Source organism: Carassius auratus, chromosome 41 (genome assembly GCF_003368295.1).
Source record: "Carassius auratus strain Wakin chromosome 41, ASM336829v1, whole genome shotgun sequence".
In the NCBI taxonomy this organism is placed as follows: domain Eukaryota; kingdom Metazoa; phylum Chordata; class Actinopteri; order Cypriniformes; family Cyprinidae; genus Carassius; species Carassius auratus.
This window is the reverse complement of record NC_039283.1, coordinates 15,988,881-16,007,462: the sequence shown is the minus strand read 5'-3', so window position 1 is coordinate 16,007,462 and position 18,582 is coordinate 15,988,881. Positions and strand designations below refer to the sequence as shown.

General features: G+C 37.9%; 1 protein-coding gene across 3 annotated transcripts in view; it reads right to left on the bottom strand.

Moving 5' to 3' along the window:
- Positions 1 to 1,345: 1,345 nt before the first annotated feature.
- LOC113060207 (neurobeachin-like protein 2) overlaps positions 1,346 to 18,582 on the bottom strand; it is a 64,211-nt gene continuing 46,974 nt past the window's right edge. For all 3 annotated transcript variants that reach the window (XM_026229101.1, XM_026229104.1, XM_026229102.1), the window contains 22 exons: positions 17,380 to 17,504; positions 17,059 to 17,176; positions 16,239 to 16,399; positions 15,949 to 16,082; positions 15,717 to 15,824; positions 15,444 to 15,539; positions 14,990 to 15,114; positions 14,619 to 14,759; positions 14,240 to 14,370; positions 14,035 to 14,144; positions 12,383 to 12,500; positions 12,199 to 12,296; positions 11,846 to 11,959; positions 11,633 to 11,719; positions 10,236 to 10,345; positions 9,654 to 9,826; positions 7,196 to 7,290; positions 5,981 to 6,097; positions 5,712 to 5,873; positions 5,486 to 5,634; positions 5,152 to 5,287; positions 1,346 to 4,273 (listed from right to left, as the gene is read on the bottom strand). In XM_026229101.1, the coding sequence (XP_026084886.1) occupies positions 4,166 to 4,273; positions 5,152 to 5,287; positions 5,486 to 5,634; positions 5,712 to 5,873; positions 5,981 to 6,097; positions 7,196 to 7,290; positions 9,654 to 9,826; positions 10,236 to 10,345; positions 11,633 to 11,719; positions 11,846 to 11,959; positions 12,199 to 12,296; positions 12,383 to 12,500; positions 14,035 to 14,144; positions 14,240 to 14,370; positions 14,619 to 14,759; positions 14,990 to 15,114; positions 15,444 to 15,539; positions 15,717 to 15,824; positions 15,949 to 16,082; positions 16,239 to 16,399; positions 17,059 to 17,176; positions 17,380 to 17,504 (2,716 nt within the window). In that variant the 3' untranslated portion in view covers positions 1,346 to 4,165. The remainder of the gene's footprint in view (positions 4,274 to 5,151; positions 5,288 to 5,485; positions 5,635 to 5,711; positions 5,874 to 5,980; positions 6,098 to 7,195; positions 7,291 to 9,653; positions 9,827 to 10,235; positions 10,346 to 11,632; positions 11,720 to 11,845; positions 11,960 to 12,198; positions 12,297 to 12,382; positions 12,501 to 14,034; positions 14,145 to 14,239; positions 14,371 to 14,618; positions 14,760 to 14,989; positions 15,115 to 15,443; positions 15,540 to 15,716; positions 15,825 to 15,948; positions 16,083 to 16,238; positions 16,400 to 17,058; positions 17,177 to 17,379; positions 17,505 to 18,582) is intronic.

The window sequence follows — 18,582 nt, the reverse complement described above, 5'->3', positions numbered from 1 at the left end:
TTTAATTGGAATCACTTTCAGAATGAGTTTGCTTCAACGAGGGAGTGGGGAAAGAAATAATAGAACTTTGATGGAAGATGATTCCATGGCCTGACAACACAGAGACAGGATAAAGGAGGGAGACTGGAGGGTTTTGTGGTTGTTTGTAGGTTGTTGTGGTTCAGGAACTACCCAACAAGTGATTGTGAGGATGTTTTAACCCCATCCCTCTCTCCTTCTCTTCATTTCGGGGTGAGGGGGGGATGCCTTGTTCTACTAAGAGCAAGGTGTCAAACCCTCCTCCCATTGTTAGCCACACAGATCAGAGCAGAATTGCCACCATAACCAGCACGTCCCATCTCCTCTCTGACCCGCTGCATGTAGAGACGGGAAGAGGCGCATTCCATCCCTCCATGCCAGAGTTGCCCCCCTCTTCCTCTCATCGTCCACTCAAACGTACCCCTTGGGGTGTTTATGGGTCAGCCAACAGGATATTTGGCCCACTGAGAGATCAAAGGATGCCCAGCTCAGATAAATGTGGTGTAACTGTGACCTCTTCAACTCTAATAGGGTTTAACACATCAGGACAGGAGGAGGGAATAAAAAGGCTGAGACGTCAGAGAGAAACAGAGACTTCATTTGAGACAGGAAAAGACTTTTATAACCTTCATTTATGCATCTTGGAGTCAAACTGAAGAGGGAAAAAACCAATGTAAGATCAATTATAACCCTAATGTTTAGGTTTACTTCTTTACAGGGGAAAATAAGTTCTATATTATAAAAAAGAAAGCAAATTAAATAAAAAAAAAAATGTCGATTATAAAATTAAAAGCATGGTTAACTTAAACCATAAAATAATATGTTACTAAATATGTTTTGTTACTAAAGTAAAATAAATAAGTATTTACTAGTATTTCAGCTAGCTGCCAAGACGACAGTTTTCACTTTTGTTTAGTAAATCTGATGTGCTAAAATAACGAAGATTGAAATGAAAATGAATAAAAACTCAGGTTTTTGCAGGTTTTTTGAAGGTAAATTTAAGACTTCTTAGAACCCAGTAAAGAAAATGTAAGAAATAAATAGAACGGAACACAATACGTCGGTATGGTCTCTAAGCAAAAGTGTCTTGATTAGCAACAAAGCTTCTCAATTAATTCAAAAGGAAAACAAGTTTTCAATGTTTTAAGCATAAATTAACATTACACAGTTTATCAGAAAACAGGGCTTCATATGTTCAGTTTGCAACTCAGGTAATTTTATCTTGATTTAAGATCATTTACATATTTGTATTATGTAGGAAACAAAACTGAGAAAGATTGTTCCCTTTTTTTTTTTTTTTCTGCTTAATGAAAAGTCACAACTCAAGTCAATTTATAATAGATTTAATTCAAAGAGACGTTATACATGTACACAATCACGTCACACACTCAAACAGGAAGGCTGTGAAACAGGTTAGTGTGCGTTCAACAGAGGATGGCTGTTTTTCTCTTTTATAGCCATTATTTGTTTGAACACACATGAAGCTTAAAATAATTCATCCCGTTCGACATCACAGTTACCGCATAACAAGGATCATGGCGTGGTTTAGACATAAGCATTTCAGAAAAAACAGGACCTAATCTATTATGGCTTCAGTTTTCCAACACAAATTCAATTTTATCATTAGGTCTTCCAGACTAAACTCAAACAAGAGTGTGTGTGTGTGTGTGTGAGCATGTGTAGCGGTGAAACACAGTAAAAAATTAGTGATCGTGACACAGAAGACAATGTTGTATTGAAAAAATAAAAACTCCCCCTCATGTCGTTCGAAACCTGCAAGACTTTTTTTACTTTATGGAACACAAAAAGAGGATTTAGAAGATTCATTCCGGTTGCTCTCATTCATGCAATTAAAATGAATGTTTAAAAGAACCAGATAAAAAGTGCTCCATACTAGTCTTAAGTGCTCTATATTTCACTTCTGAACTCATACAGTAGCTCTGAGTGTGGAATTTTAAGTCATTAATCACGAAAATGAACAAATCTTTTTTCTTTTTTTCTTTTTGAATCCAATTCACAAAGCCTGAATGATTCGTTCACGAATCAAATTGACTCTCTGTTCTGGTCACTGCAGTTAACAGCTCACCTGAGGAGAAGATTTTTAGCAAATAACACCTTAAATATCCATTTATTACTCACAAGAATGACTTGAGAAAACTTGCAAGTTGGACGAGTTTTATGGTGCTTTTGTGCCCAAAACACTCAGTGTTCATTCACTGTAGTTCAGCAATCAGCACAATTACTTGTGTTCAACAGAAGAAAGAAAGTCATATGAGTCTAAAACAACACAAAGGTGAGTAAATACTGGACATTTTTTTCCAGTTGAACTATTCCTTTAAACCGTGTATAACTGCTGGCCGTTGTGCTCAGTGCTTTTCTATCCAGTGCAGAGCAGCAGAATTAACATAACCACCCAGAGAAGCCAGAGATGTGTCCTCTGCCCCCCCCCACAAATACCCATGTGTCACACAGACACCACAGCCTTCAAAGCATTCAGTGCGAGAGAGAGAGAGAGAGAAAACATCTAGACAAAAAGTTCCATTGGTAACAGACAGAATTGTGGCCCCAGCCAACAAACACATTCACAGGACAATTAAGACTAGCTGGTTTATGGTTCACATATTACAAATAGTTCCATAATTACAGTGAAGGACACAGTAGAGGCACTTTGCGGAGTTAAAAATGGATAAAATTCCTGTTAAGATTAAGATTTTGGGTAAATGAGTTGTTAAGCACAGCACATTGAGCAGCTTGTGAGGATGTGCTGAAACCGTATCACAGCTATTATGTGAAAATTAGCCAAAAGCGCTTTTATATCAAGTGCAATATATGCTCATTTGAAAAGTGCTGCTCTATAGTGGAAAGCACACGGAAATGCACTCATAGTCTTATTCAAGCTTAAGAGCATGTTTGTAATGGCTGTGCAAATCCATGGCAGGAAAGGCACTTCCTTTTATAATGTATAACAGGATATAAAAGATTTCCACGGTGCGAGAAAGATAAAGATGAGGCAATATTGAAAAAGCTGTTTTGATCTGCAGGGCCTAATTAAATAAACTGATAGTTCACCCCAAAATGAAGATCCGGTGATCTTTAATCGCCGTCATGTTGTTCCTAAACCTTTTTTGTTACTAAAATCTCTGTGTTTAGGACCAAATTGAATTAAAACAAAAACTATATAATGTATTATGCATATCATTCTTTTTTTTTTTTTTCAGGAAAAAATGTCAGTCATACTGGTTTGGAGCACTTTGACAGTGAGTCAATGCTGACAAAATTATCATTTTCGGGCGAATGTATTCAGGTGTAATAATCCATCATAATTCTGGACATTTATATTGTTTACCTGTTTTAAGGCACTAGAGGTACTGAATATAGTCTAAAGACTAAGTAGGGCTCAAAGCGCTTCACATCATTAAACAGGCATAAAAAGATCTTGTTCTGATTAGGCGTCACATTAATTATTGCGTTATACAAAGCGTCTGCAAGTAACCGTGCAAAGCGATGCAAAGACCCACACCCACATACATACACAGAGCTGAAGTGTCTCTGTTGGTGCCTGTCCCATGGAAAAAATCTGGCTCCATAGACGACATTGCTCAATATAAGAATATAAGAAGGTTTTCAAGTGTCAGACTGAGTACCAGTGTTGCTGTGCTGAGAGCGATCAGCAAAAACAAAAGCAAAAACCAGCATAGGAAGATCTACTAGACTATAAACGGCTCAGGTGATGACGGTTTGTCACTTAGTGACAGAGACTAAGTCCATCACGCAGAGCTACAGTGCTTCGGACGCCAGCCAGTGAGAAGACAGTCTGTGATTCACAGGACAGAACATACTGCTTTTAAAAAGTCTTAGCCGTCAACATTTAAAAAGTTTGCCGATCACTGCCTGATTCGCCTGATCAAAAATCTTTGGAATGTTTGTTTGTTAAAAGCAGTATAAAATCATTGCATTTTCCAGAAGAATGTTCTTTTCCCTTTTCGTAAAAAGTGCATGTTTGGATGTTCTCCCATTGTGTTCCCTTCATGCTCTCTTGTTCCCAAGCTCTCTGTTTAGGAAGGGAAGGAAAGCGGACGAGAGGTGCAGGAGAGCTGACGCTATCGTCTCTTGTGGATGCAAAGGTTTTGCTGAAGGCGTGTGAGGCTCATTTAGCAGAATGCTCCACGGGGTTGTACTCGGTCTCTCCTGAGGACACCTGGGAGATTCTGCGTGTGGAGCGCCACAGTCGGCGGGAAAACTGCCCAGACCGCACCTGAATTAAAGACAAAAGGTTTAAATATTTAATTTTTTAGGTCTTGAGAAAAAAATTGGTTGACTCAACAAAATTCAACACATAAGTTATACAAAAATAACAACAAAGGGATGGTGGTTTTTATTAATTTTTTGGTAACATGATACAGTACTTGACCCAATAGTTAACAATAGGCAATCTTTTTTGTGTGTGTTTGTTTTCATAATTTTCAGCATTTATTAATATTGGTTAATATTAATTGTTTCATGCACATTTAAAAAAATGTTTAGCATTACATAAATTATTAACTAAAAATAAATAATAGTATATTTTTGGAATAATATATTTTTGAATAATAACAGTAGAATAATTGTATATATAAAATTTTTGTTAAATGTGAGCCAAAATCATCGCAATTAAAAGAACCAAAGACTTAAACTACTTCAGTGTGTGTGTGTTAAATTTGTTTCACAATTTTAGTTTAATTACTGAAATGAACTTTTCCACATCATTCTAATTTATTGAGATGCACCTGTAAATATGCCTATCAATATTATGATGAACTAATAACACTATAACCTTACAGAAGTGACAGATCCATTGGTCATTCTTTTAAAATCCTGATGTAACAGAAGTAGTCAAAGTTTTTCTAAAGTACTGTTATATACATCGCAGTGTAAATAAAAAAATATTTTTTTTGTAATGTTTCCTCATTTACGACTTATGCAATAGTTTTCTAATTGTTACACTTATAATGAAGCAGGATTTTTTATTTTTAAATGAATCCTTTTTAGTGGTGTAAATTGTGCCTATCAGCATTACGATGTACTAATATCAGTTTTGCAGCATGGATTTTATTTAAATCGGTAACAACCTACTGACAAACCCCTCAACCTCACCTCCTCCGGTTTTCCTGCTCCCACCACAATGAGTTTGCCATCCTCCAGGCCCACCAGAATATGACTGCTCTCTTTCGTGACAGACACACAGCGAACATGGACCTTCAGGGCCAAGGGCGCCACGGCCAGATTCAAGCTACACACACACACGAAGACATAGAAAAAGAGACTTGGGAATGAAAAGCAAACATGGACCCAGCTGCTGAAGATTTACTGTGATGACACAGAGAATGCATCTACTTCAATGTGTTAAAAATAAAGAAAAGAAAAGAGTATGATCAAACAGCTCATGCTAAACTGAGCAGCTGTACGCCTACATTTGAACTGAACGTACCTGTACAAGTCTCGAATGTGAAGGTTCCCCTGCTCTGTGCCCACGATGAGGTAGTCAGGCACCAGATGCAGAGCTGAAATCTTCTCGTCCAAGGTCTCAGACGCTAAGAGGGTGCCATTCACAGAATACACATGCAGTGCGTACTTCTCCTGCAGCCACAAAACCATGTGTTAATTTCCATTCTCGCAGTAACTCATTGTTATTCTCCAACATTGTCAATCGGCACCTTTCCGGCAGAGCGGCCCTCAATAACAGTCTGTGCCACTATGTGCCCTTCTATGCCGACCTCCAGCTGTGCCACAGGGGCACGGAGGAAGCTCTCACACGGCGGTCTCAGGGTAAGCAGGTACTGTCCACGACGCACACTGTGCATGATTACCGTGCCATCCTGAGCAAAAGAAAAAAAGAGAGCACGTGAGAGAAAACTCATGAACCCTTATGGCAATGCAGTAACTTCAGAAGAGAATTTTATGAAGTGGTCTTATCTAAACTGACCTTTGACCCTGAGATTGCCATGTCCAGCTCAGTGCTGATGGCGACACATGTGACCTCTTGATCATGTCCACAGAGCACCTGCATGGGCCGTGGAGACAGACCGCTAGAGAAACCACCCTACAGGTTTAGAAAAAAGACAATATACTCTGATTCAGTCACTACATACCGTATTTTCCGGACTATAAGTCGCACTTTTTTTCATAGTTTGGCTGGTCCTGCGACTTATAGTCAGGAGCGATTTATTTATCAAAATTAATTTGACATGAACCAAGAGAAATGAACTACGAGACATGAACCAAGAGAAAACATTACCGTCTCCAGCCGCCAGAGGGCGCTCTATGCTGCTCAGTGCTCCTGTAGTCTACACTGAAGACATAGAGCGCCCTCTCGCGGCTGTAGACGGTAATGTTTTCTCTTGGTTCTAAATAAATGCGTCTTATAGTCCAGTGCGACTTATATATGTTTTTTTTTTTTCCTCATCATGACGTATTTTTGGACTGATGCGACTTATACTCAGGTGCGACTTATAGTCCTAAAAATACGGTAATTCAAGTAAGTAACGCTTCAAGTTATTATTCAAGTAAATATAAAAACACCTAATTTACCTTATAGCACATAATTCAAGAAACTTCCTGATATAAAAAAATAAACAAAAGATATATTTACCCACATTAAGGTCTAAAGCCTAAACTTTAACACCTGGCTATTTACACTACCATTCAAAATGCTGGGGTTCAGTGCAAATTTTATTTTTAAGTCTCTGATGCTAATGTATTTGGTGTATAGATTTGTTTAAATACAGTAAAAAACAGAACTCTATGGAAATAAGACTACAATTTTAAATAACTAATCTATTTCCATTTTCTACAACTTTTGATGTTTTTAATATCTTAAAATGTCATTTAATCCAGTGATGGCAAAGCTGAATTTTCAGCAGTCATTACTCCAGTCTTCAGTGTCACTTGATCCTTCAGAAAGCATTCTAATATGCTGATTTGCTGCTTTACTGTCACTTTTGATCAATTTAATGTGTCCCTGCTTAATAAAAGATTTAATATTGTTAAAAAGAAAAATCGTACTGACCCCAAACGTTTGATTAATAGCGTAAGTTCAGTTCAAATGAAATGACTGCTCATGGGTGCAGATGTACCCTTCACACCCTTATATTTTCATATTAACTTGGTATCTCATTATACGTTTTTTGTGAGATCGAACCTGCTGTAGGACCTGCCACACCATGCAGGTGGTGTCTCGTGAGCCAGAGATGAGGTAGATACCACAGAGATCCAGAGCCAGGCACGTGACCACATCTACATCCCACAAAAATGCATATAAATTAGCCATCATAACATGTATTCATAATCAAATGCGTTATACAGTATAATCAGCAATGTGCACCATACATTTTCTGAAGATCTGAAATCAATAGGGAGCTGTTAATTGTTAACACTATAATGTCTAATTTATCATATTTAATACACACATTTCTAGGGCCTTGACATTATCAACATGGATAAAACCTGAATCTACTACATACCTTTTGCACTTTATACTTTAAAAAAAGTAAAAGGCCTTTTAGTACAATTCAAAAAATGTCCACCTTCAGGTCATGGTTTACATGTTTTATTTTTTTTTTCTTCATAACTTTACTTTGTTAGTAACTGGAATGATCAAACCTAGGTTTACTTGATCATCCATACATAATTTTGTTGTTGAAAAATCATGTTAATGTGAATATCAATGTTAATATCAAATATGATCCATCAGGCTTTTGAGGAATGTTTATTTGTACATCTCTCAATCATCTGTGTATTGTAATTTCTTTTTATCTCCCACAATAAAACAATAAAAACGACAGAGCTTTGATCATAAACTAAGCATTTAAAGATCATCTTAAGACATTTTACTGGGAGATATAGACTGATTTTTAATGCATTTATGTAAGTAGCCTGCTATACTATTTATAAAGATCTTACTGATATCTATTACAAGCTTAGATTACAATCACAATCAGAATTTCATCTTATATTTTTGGCCATATAAATATCAGCAACTGCACCATATTGCATATTTTTGCTCGGTTTATGCCTCATATTATAGGAGTCATAAATGCCTGATGTATCAAATATTACAAATCATCAAAAACAGAGGCAAACTATTTATTTTTTTTCTTCTTTTTTTACATTTTGTCATATTTCACGCTTAACAGGTTTAATTCTTCTGTTTCAGCAACAAATGATTCAAACATCTGACTAGGGCTGCACGGTTAATCGAACGCGATTAATCGCGACTGTCATGCGTATTTAATCATTAAAGTTGGTTCTGTGATTAGCAGTAAATCTCCATCATCTGCTTTCAGGTGGAGCAGCATTTTCTACACAGAGCCGTAGTTCACTAACAAGGCATGCAAATCACGTTCATAATTGCAGACGATATAATTTACGATTATGAAATTGATGAAATCGTTTGCGATAATGACAGCTGTTTGTGTATCTTTCTCAGGGAACTAGGGCTCTGTGTAGAAACTGCTGCTCCATCTGAGAGCACGTGAAAACACATTTAATAACGTTTTTACTCCAAATTCACTTCATAACGTCAGTCGAGTGTTTAAAATAATTCCTTCTGTGAGATGATGTGGCTTCTTAAACAGAATAATTAAGGCACCCAATATTTCATTGTTTTCTAAGCAGTGATAAAGGCTATTAACATTTCATTATAAGATATACTTTATTATGATGAAAATTATAATAAGAAGAACTCAGATAACCCATATGCTGCCGTAGTCACGTGTTTATTAGTCCCGTCGAATCAATGGAAGCAGTTAAATCTTCTGTTTATTGAGCTGTAGTCTCGCATAGACTGACGGCTGAAGGTCTGGAATTCATGGCAGCTTTCATTGGCCAAGGCCCGCAAACGAGGCTGTTTGACTGACATCTCAAACAACCAATCACAGTTCGTTTCGTTCAGCATCACGTTTCGAGGCGTGGAAATGTCGCCACAATAACAGACCAGAGTGTAAAACACACTAACATATTTTAAAGATTCTATGCCGCGAACATTAAATATTTCATACTTTTGAAAATCCATTGTTAAGTTGATCCTGATAAGCGCTGGTCATCACAGTTGTAAACTCGACGGTTTTCTTCTTTTGTGAGGGGGTTTGGCGCCACTGTATTTTTTGTTTCCATGTGGATCGTTAAAGAACGTGACACACACGTCTCAGGGCAATCCTTTTCAGAATTAAACCAATACGATAACGACTTTGACACTCTTAAAGTGTTTCCACTTTTGTGTCCCATATGCATCAGATGTTTAGCCAACGGTCCATTGGCGTGACATCTGAGGCTGAGACTAATTCAGCTGCAGCGATTTCTTGGATTTCTTCTTTGGGGCATATTTAGATTTTCAGTGCGAGAGCGCCCTCTGGCCTTTGGATGGATATTTACTGCTGATCACAGAACTGTGCTTCGCTGAAAGAAACGCCTGACAATCACAGCTTCTGCCTAATCACGATTAATTGCCTTTGCAAATAATTGTGTGGTTCTACATCTGACAGCAGCTCATTGCATTTAGGATTCAGCTCAACAACTCCGTCAAGCTCATTCCAACCCCTACAGCTGCGTCTTGGCTCTGTACTATTTCGGTACGCCTGTGTCGGACAGACGGCTCTCACCAATGTGACGGCAGATCCTCCCCACCAGCTTGGCCTTGCTTAACATAGTGACCCGAATGCTGCAGTCCCAGTGCCCCCCGCTGAACAGCAGACGCCCGTCTGTGGACACCACCAGCACCTGGGACCCGATTTCCACCTTTGGGGAGAATGGCCCGCTGAGGAACCGCTGGGTCCTAAAAACAGATCAAACAAATGTTAGTACCAACAAATGGGACTAAACTTGCATTCGAAATACAGCAATACTTTGTTTAAGCATCATATTCGACACATGTTAGCCGACCACTCAAAAAAAAAACAAGAAAGGCTTGGCAAAACAAATTAGTGTTTACTACAAAGAACTCAGTTTGACTGAAGAACATTTATAGAGACTAAAGAAGCCAAACCACCAGAGCTTAATGTCAAAGAGCTGCTGTTTATAAGCTGCTATAAAGCATTTGATTATTTATCCAAAGACCAATGTTGTCACCATAAAAATAACTTTCTGCCTAATCAAAACCTCTTGTCTTTAAAACTCTATGACATCGGAAGTCTCCGAACATGATTATATAATGTGTTTAGACATGTGTACATGTTCAAACTTACTTTGGGTTGCTCACAGTGGGGTCTCTGGTGAAGGTGAAGTAATTAGCTATGTTCTTGTCGTAAGGGAGCCAGCTATGAGTGCCTATCATTCCATTAGCACTCACTGTCACCTGAAACAGGACAAATGCCATTCAAAACACATTCAGATGCAGCTATCTGTTCTGCAACAAGCGTGCCTTAAATATGATCCCAAAATATATGTAGAGTGAAAACAGAATTGAGTGAGACAGACAAAATGTTGGTGCCAAAAAATAAATAAATCAAAATAAATAAATAAATAAACTTGAGGGTAAGCAAAAGATGACAGAATTTTCACTTTGGGTGAATTACCCCTTTAAGTCAACTGTTAATTAATCTTTCATGTATAAACCTTGAGTAACATTTTTAATTCAAATGCATATGTACAGTGCTTTTCCAATTAATATCATTCCAAAGCAGTTTTACAGAGTTTGTTGATACGAAGTGAATTGCTAAAACATGTCCATAGAAACAACACAAATATGGATTTTTTTCCCACTAAATGCAGATTTTTTTTTAATTTCTTCTTTTAAAAAAGGTTTGTTATTGCTAAAAAATATCTTATTATTCATGAAAGAAGAATGAAATAAAATAAAATATTCATTTTTTTAAAATAGGGGTGCTCCGATCATGATCGGCCGATCGTTAATGCGCATCTCGTCAGTAAAGCCGGTTCTCTAATAAGCGGTAAATTCCCTCAGGTGCGTGATTTCATACAGAGCAGCTGTTACTACACAGAGCCGTTGTTAACTGAGAAGATGTGCCAAAAAACGCTGAAAATGAAGTGGATTTGCGCAGCTTCTCAGTTAACAACAGCTCTGTGTAGTAACAGCTGCTCTGTGTGAAATCACGCACCTGATGGAATTTACCGCTGATTAGAGAACCGGCTTTACTGACGAGATGCGCATAACGATCGGCCGGTCGCGATCGGAGCACCCCTATTTTAAAATATTAAAAAAACAGCATATAAAATAATAGCCACAAAATATATTTTTTTTTCCTCTCAAATTTTTACACAAACCCTATAGTAAAGTGATTTCAACCTACTGTCAGCAACAAACTTCAAAGGGCAGATTTACAGCATAAGGATGTTTAAAATATTTTTACTCAATATTTTTACCCCATAAAATATTTTAAATGCATATTCATTAGAAAAAATGCTTGTTTTGTCTTATTTTACATAATTTTAAGTCATCTTAGAGCGGTCTTGTAAGTTTGCTGAGGCCCCCTACTGGCCCCCGGCCCCATAGTTGAGAAGCACTGCACTAACACCCTCTTCCACAGACCCTCTTGATCCTCAAACTGCTCTGTGTGATTGGTTCCGATCCTATTCAAACATTAGTTCACAACAAGTGAACATAACTGAGAAATAATCTTACCAGTATGTCAGTACCAGGGTTGATTAAAGAGCGGGTTTGATTCCTGGGCACCACGGCTTGCACTAACGGCAGACCATCGCTCACCACCTACATGAACCAACATCAAAATCAATGCAACTCTATAAATCAAACCGTTAGCACATGGTGCTAAAATAAAGTTGCATATAGGCATATTATTGAGTTTAGGTAATACACTGATAAATTCAGGCTCACCTCCTTAAAAGATCTGAGTTTACTGAGCTGATCAAAAAGGTTGGGGGGCAGAATGTCCAGACGGGCCTGCCGCCTGAATGCATTCTCTGCTGACATACGGGGAGGATGGGGCTCCTGAATTACACAGAGAGGTTTCACTGGTGCCATATTACAAATATTACACAAATGCATTTAGATCCAGGGGTTTTATTATTAACTAAAGCTGTAAATTATTAAAACTTGCAAACTAGTGACAACTGCATGAAATACATTTAAGCACTAATATGACAATAACTTGAAATAACTAAAAACTAAAACTAGGGTTAGGGTTAGCTACAACTAAAAAAAAAAGCACAAAAAAAAAGGTGTCCCACCTTGAGAAGTTGACAGGGCGTCTGGCCAAAGTTGCTGATGATGCCTTCCAGGGCTTTACGCTCAGTCTCATTAGCAATGGCGTCCAGATCCACAGCACCTGACAGGCAAAACACACAGCGATCAATCATAATTTACATGCAGGAACACGTTTAAAATAATATAAACTCATCAGAGGTCTCTTACCCTCATAAGTGCAGTAGTAGAAGACATTGAGAGCCTCCACTGCTTCAGGTCCTCGCTGCTTATACCCGAATATGAGATCTATCCACTCATGCAGGTGAGCAGACACATGCTCACTCTCCTTTAAACACACAGATACACAAGGAGAGTGTGTCAGATAAAGAACAAAAGAGTGTGTGTTTTAAAAGCATTTTTCATATTGCCATTTGCAGTCTGAATTAAATGTGACGACATAAGTTTATTATAATAATTTTAGAATAGTTGTGTTTGCTGGATGCATCCAAAAACATAGCACAAATATTTTCTGATTCGGAAGCAAATGATTTCTGTGAGCTGATTCTTTTAAAGGAATAGTTCACTCAAAAATTCTCTTTAAGGGCCTCCCTGGAAAATTACTCTTAGCGAATGAAAATATCCTGCAAAGTTTTAAATCAGAAAATGCATTGTGTTTAAAGCCATTGTCTCTCAAAAGAAAGAGTCGACTCTGAATCATTAAAACGAGTCGTTTTTAAAACGAATCCTATGCACTGATATATAATATATATAGATCACTGATCCCAAGCAGTTTCGTCAACATGAAGCATTAGCATATTGCCCGCCCACTTTAATGAAAGTGCAAATTAATTCTTTGCCACTAGGTGGCGGTTTTGGAGAATTAAAAAATTCAGTTTTCCCCGGTAACACTAAACACAAACAAGTAGTAATCTTACAGTCTCTCTGGTGAAACCAACATGGAAGAGACTAAAACTGCAATTCATTGACTGGCCGCTAGAGGCTGGCTCCAAAAGTGTGTCAATGCCATAGACTCCCCATGTTAAAATGCCCAACTTTACAGCAGAAAAAAAAAAAAAAAGTGTTTACAACCTGGTACAAAAAGTGGTTTTGGTATATATAGCAAATTTTTCCCTTCATGACAACTGTGAGGGGGTGAATTATTTTATAACTTTTTTATAAATTATATTAAACCTTGCATTTCTGCATAATTAAGGGTGTGGCCACTTGAGTGACAGGTGGATTGCCGCTGCTGACAGTGCCGTCGAGCTAGGTGGGCGTGGCTTCACCAAACAAGCTCCCACCTCTGGCCATTTTTGATTATCTGAGAGTGACGCGCTGCCAAGATGCAGATTATAAGAGAATTCAAATGTTTTTTGACCTTGCATGCATGTCAACCTGTTGTTAGGGACTCCCAAAACCAAAATAATTTACCTTTAATTACCCATAATAGGGGCACTTTAAAACAGCTGATAAAAACCTAACTATGAACTAAAAGCAGTTTAAACTCTCATTCTGATGGTGCATATTCACTGTATCAATGAGAAAGTGAAGTATAGTTAAATGTCTCCAAAATCTTTCTAATGCAGAAACAAACTCATCTATCTCTTGAATGGCCAGTACATTTTAAGCAAATGTAAATTTTGGGTGAACTATTCCTTCCACAAATAATTCAAAAAGAATTTGGAATCAAACTATCAAATCACTTATATATCCCGGAGCAGTTTCAGAAGCATCTGACTCACTCGATTTATAAGACGGTTAGTCAGTTGTATTTTAAGAGTATTCTGTATCTTACAAAACATATTTGCAAAAAAAAAAAAAAAAAAAGTGTTGTTTAGGATCTATGATTTGAAATCAGTGGTTTGTATCTGTTTCCACACCAAAGCTTTGCGGTGTTTCCTGATGAAGTCTTCTGGCGAAGATGCCCAAGGAGGAAGTAAGACATCATTGACCTTCTCTTGATTTATTTGCAAGCAGCCCAGATCAAAACCTGCACACGACAAATTTACAATTCAAAACCAATTGAACAAATCGCAGTGCCAGTGTGGTTTCCATCACTGAGAAGCTGCAGAGAGACACACTGACCGTTCATGTTCTGCAGGAACTCTGGGAAGTAGAAGAACTCTGGGATGAGCTCCTTCACATCAACTGGACTCTCCATGCGCGCCTGCCACGCTGCCGCTACTGAATGAAACTGCCTATCGGCACAATCAAACCTAAACACACACGCAATCACTCTTATAAGTGCAGCCCACACATAGGACAATGCACATGATTATTTAACCATCAGGTAAACAACACTGCAACCTAGTGGTCAGTACTATGGGGTGCCAAAAATTATTTATAATATATTCACATTTTGATTGTGGTGATCCACATTCCTGTATGGAAACCACTACCTTGAACTATCAGTTAGAAGGCATTTTATTTAATGTTCAGTGGTGTGAGAGTATGTGTGTCTTACTTGCCGCTCTGGAGCTGTATATGTAATGAGGTTAAGGGCTCTGTGCGGATCATGTAGTGCATGACGCCGGCAGCATTAGAGTAGTGTGTGCCATAGTGGAACTTATCGATAGTGCCTGTTGAGTCCTCAAAACTCTCAAACCTAATCAAACGACAACAAGAAGACATTTAGGAAATCAGCTGAAATACTCAAAAGATTCTACATTACTCGGCTTTGTCGTATTATAGAACATTCTGCAATTTACAAATTTGAATATGTTTCTAAATAAAGGTTGTGGTATTGTTATACATCTTTCTAGTTTTGTTACACCTTTCAACAACACATGCTTTGATACTTAGAGTTCTGATATAAGGACTGCAACACTGTCTCACTTTTCCCTGACGTTCTGTGCATGTCGAGGGTTGACGACACCGATGGGTTTGGACAAATCTCTGAAAACAGCTGGGTCCTCCAGATCCAGTTCAGCAGATGTGTAGTCACACAACACCCAGGGGAACTGAGAATACAGACATGCGCATGAAGAAATGAGAACATATGTGACCCACGCACTATTCACCAACACCAAAGGTGTCAGTCATGCACATTGATTTATTTCAGCTAAATGGATATTAAATGCATATCAATCTCTCCTTTTAAATGAATTCAATTTAATCTTTGTTTTCTAAAATAAAGACCGCGTTTAAAAAAAAAATGAAATCAAAGGCTGAAAAAAAAAAAAATGAAATAAAATAAAATCTGAAATTCTAGGTATGCTATAGCATTCCCATGACACTGCATAGGACAAGCAGTTAGCAAAAAAACAAAAAAAAATCTGTGAGGACTCACCACTGGATATTGGGATAAATCATTGTATGTGCGGCCAGATATGGTGTTGAGCTGCATCAGATATTCAAAATTGGAGATTTCTCTGCAAACCCATCTCTGCAATAGGAACATAAATGAAAACAAAGAATAGTTCGATATGGAAAGTTTTTCGGGGTGGGGCTTTTGACAGCCTTTGTTGCCAGATACAGTATAGAGAGGCATTGGAAACTAGTCTATGGGGGACAAGGGAGGAAAGAGTGCAACCAGCAAAAATTGACATTGCATCAGACATACGTGAGTCAGGTTGGAGGCTTTTAGGAGCTCCTGAGGAGAGCGAGAACCAAAGTAGAAGAGATTGGGTGGCCTGAGACCCAGGATCCTGGAGTAGACTTTGTTCCGCACCTGTGGGAGAACCCAAACAAATATAAAAACACAGAGACCTCAGATGACACCGATGCATCTACTGTGCATCCCTTTCAACTGTATTTTCTCCTGCAGTGCGGCAGTTATTATGTGTCCAGCTCACCCCCTTCCTGAAGTTGATGAAGTAGTGTGCCTGGTCGATGAAGAACAGCTCTAGTGCTGATCTCCGCAGATTGTAGCGCCTCAGGTGGACTTCCCTTAGCTGTGACAATGGCCTCTTGAAATCGAAACCAATGCCTGCAAAGATGGGCAGTCCAGAGCATTCACATTATAATCACGAATCATTTCTTATCCTATACACCAGTCAAAGTTATGTTAACAATGAGCGGGGTCTTCTTAGCAAGACAAACAAAATGATAGGATTTAGAATTCACAATTCAAGCTGTTACCCACCTTCCTCGGTCTCCTCTTTATCACTACTGCCATCATAGAAGTACAGGTGGTGCGTCGTGACCTCCAGACGACCTGGAACCACGGCAACAATAGTGATGAGCTCACACTCCTCTGAGAGCACCAGCTTTTCTTTTTGGCTCTCCTCCTCGGCCTCCTCCGCCCTGAGGATTGACACACACACACACACACACACACACCCTGCTCAAAAGCTGGACACACAAAGCCTTTGCACTAACAGACTTTTGTTAACTAAAACTAAAAAGAAAAAAAGCGTGTTTGGTAATTGAAATAAAGCTGAAATTAAGTACACTTTAAATATCACAAGAAAAACTTAAATGAGAAAAACAAACAAAAATTTAACATTTTGCTTTGGCATCTAACTGAAATAAGTTAAATGCATAAAAATGATTTATATTCAAATTAAACAAAAATATTAGACAAAAAAAAAATAATAAACCAGACAAAAGCATGCAACAAAATGACTAAAACTTAAAGTAAAATTAAAACTGAACATATAAAAATAGATGAAAAATAAAAAGTTACATTTGAAGCCATCATAAATTGCAGAAAAAAAATACATATTCAGTTAATATGTGCTTATTTGTTGGTAGAATTGTTTATTCCCATTATAATTATTATTATTATATAAACTATTATTTTTTTCACTTAGGTATCATTTTGCTATTGTGGTTGTTTGTAAAAGTAACAAGCCACTCAAGGAATATGTGAGGCAAAAGAATGGTTTCACATAATATTTATTTCAGGGCTGTATTAATTAGATTAGGGATGCAAGACAACAGAGTTACGTTAGGACACTCACTCGTCAATGATGGCAAAGTCCTCATCCTCTAGTTTGTCATCCTCCATGTCACTAACTTTAGCTTCCTTGGCAACTGCAAGAGGGATGGGCTCGGTTGAGCTGCGGGGACTGTCGGCTCCTGCAGAAACCCCCCCAAAACACTCCAACATATAAACATTCACACTGAAATTGACTCCAAGAGGACAGAGATTATTTTAAAATATCTAGTCAAAGCGACAGTCATTCTGAGATCTTTTACTCATCACTGATTTTCTTTAACATCATTATTTCATTAATATTAATTTGACAGATTACAGAGGCAGTCTCCACAGTGATACTAACCCATGTTATCTCTCAGTGCACTGGCATCACTGTGGGACTCAAAGCTGTAATTTGGCACCAGCTTCAGACGCATCTTAGAGTACGTCTCTGCACTTGACAGTTTCCATTTCACCTCTGGCTGAACCCTGAAACACAAACACTTCCACTCAGTCCATCATCACACACCGCAATGCAACCCCTGAACATACAGCATCAGTGTATACAACTGAACCTCACTTCAACACAGTGAGCTACAAAAGTCAGAGAAAGTCCGACTGCTTCTACTTGGGATTTTTATCATATATTTTAGTGACCCAGAATTAGAGAAAAATATTAATATACATTTATTTATTTGTATTTTTTAAAATCCCCATGTCTATATTTTTCCATGTAGTTTTTCCGTCCCTTTAAATAAAATGTATCTTAAAGTAACAGTTCACCCAAAAATTTAAATAGGCTTTTTAATTTGCTCTTCTAAGGGGCCATCTAAGGTGTAGGTGACTTTATTCCTCAGAATAACAGTAAAGAAGATTTTTTGCTTAAACCATGATCATAAAATGCAAGTCAGCGGCTACCGTCACTTTAAGAGTCAAAAAAGCTACACAGAATTAATACCTGTGACTTCTGACGTTATAAGGTAAATAATGCTTACTTTCTTGCAGAACAATCAATTCTTTTCATAAAACGTCAATATATTGTCAGGAGCCACGGGCATTGGATGTGTTTCTTGTGTTGCTTTTTTTACTCTCAAAATGCTGGTAGCTGTTGACTTGCATTTTATGAATCCCCAAGGACCACAGTTTCAAATACCGTATTTTTTGGACTATAAGTCACACCTGATTATAAGTCGCACCAGTCCAAAAATACGTCATGATGAGGAAAAAAACATATATAAGTCGCACTGGACTATAAGTTGCATTTATTTAGAACCAAGAGAAAACATTACCGTCTCCAGCCGCGAGAGGGCGCTCTATGTCTTCAGTGTAGACTACAGGAGCACTGAGCAGCATAGAGCGCCCTCTCACGCCTGTAGATGGTAATGTTTTCTCTTGGTTCATGTCTCATAGTTCATTTCTCTTGGTTCATGTCAAATTAATTTTGATAAATAAGTCGCACCTGACTATAAGTCGCAGGACCAGCCAAACTATGAAAAAAAGTGCGACTTATAGTCCGGAAAATACGGAAAAATCTTCTTTAAAGTACTAAAGAAAAAAGTCAAATTTT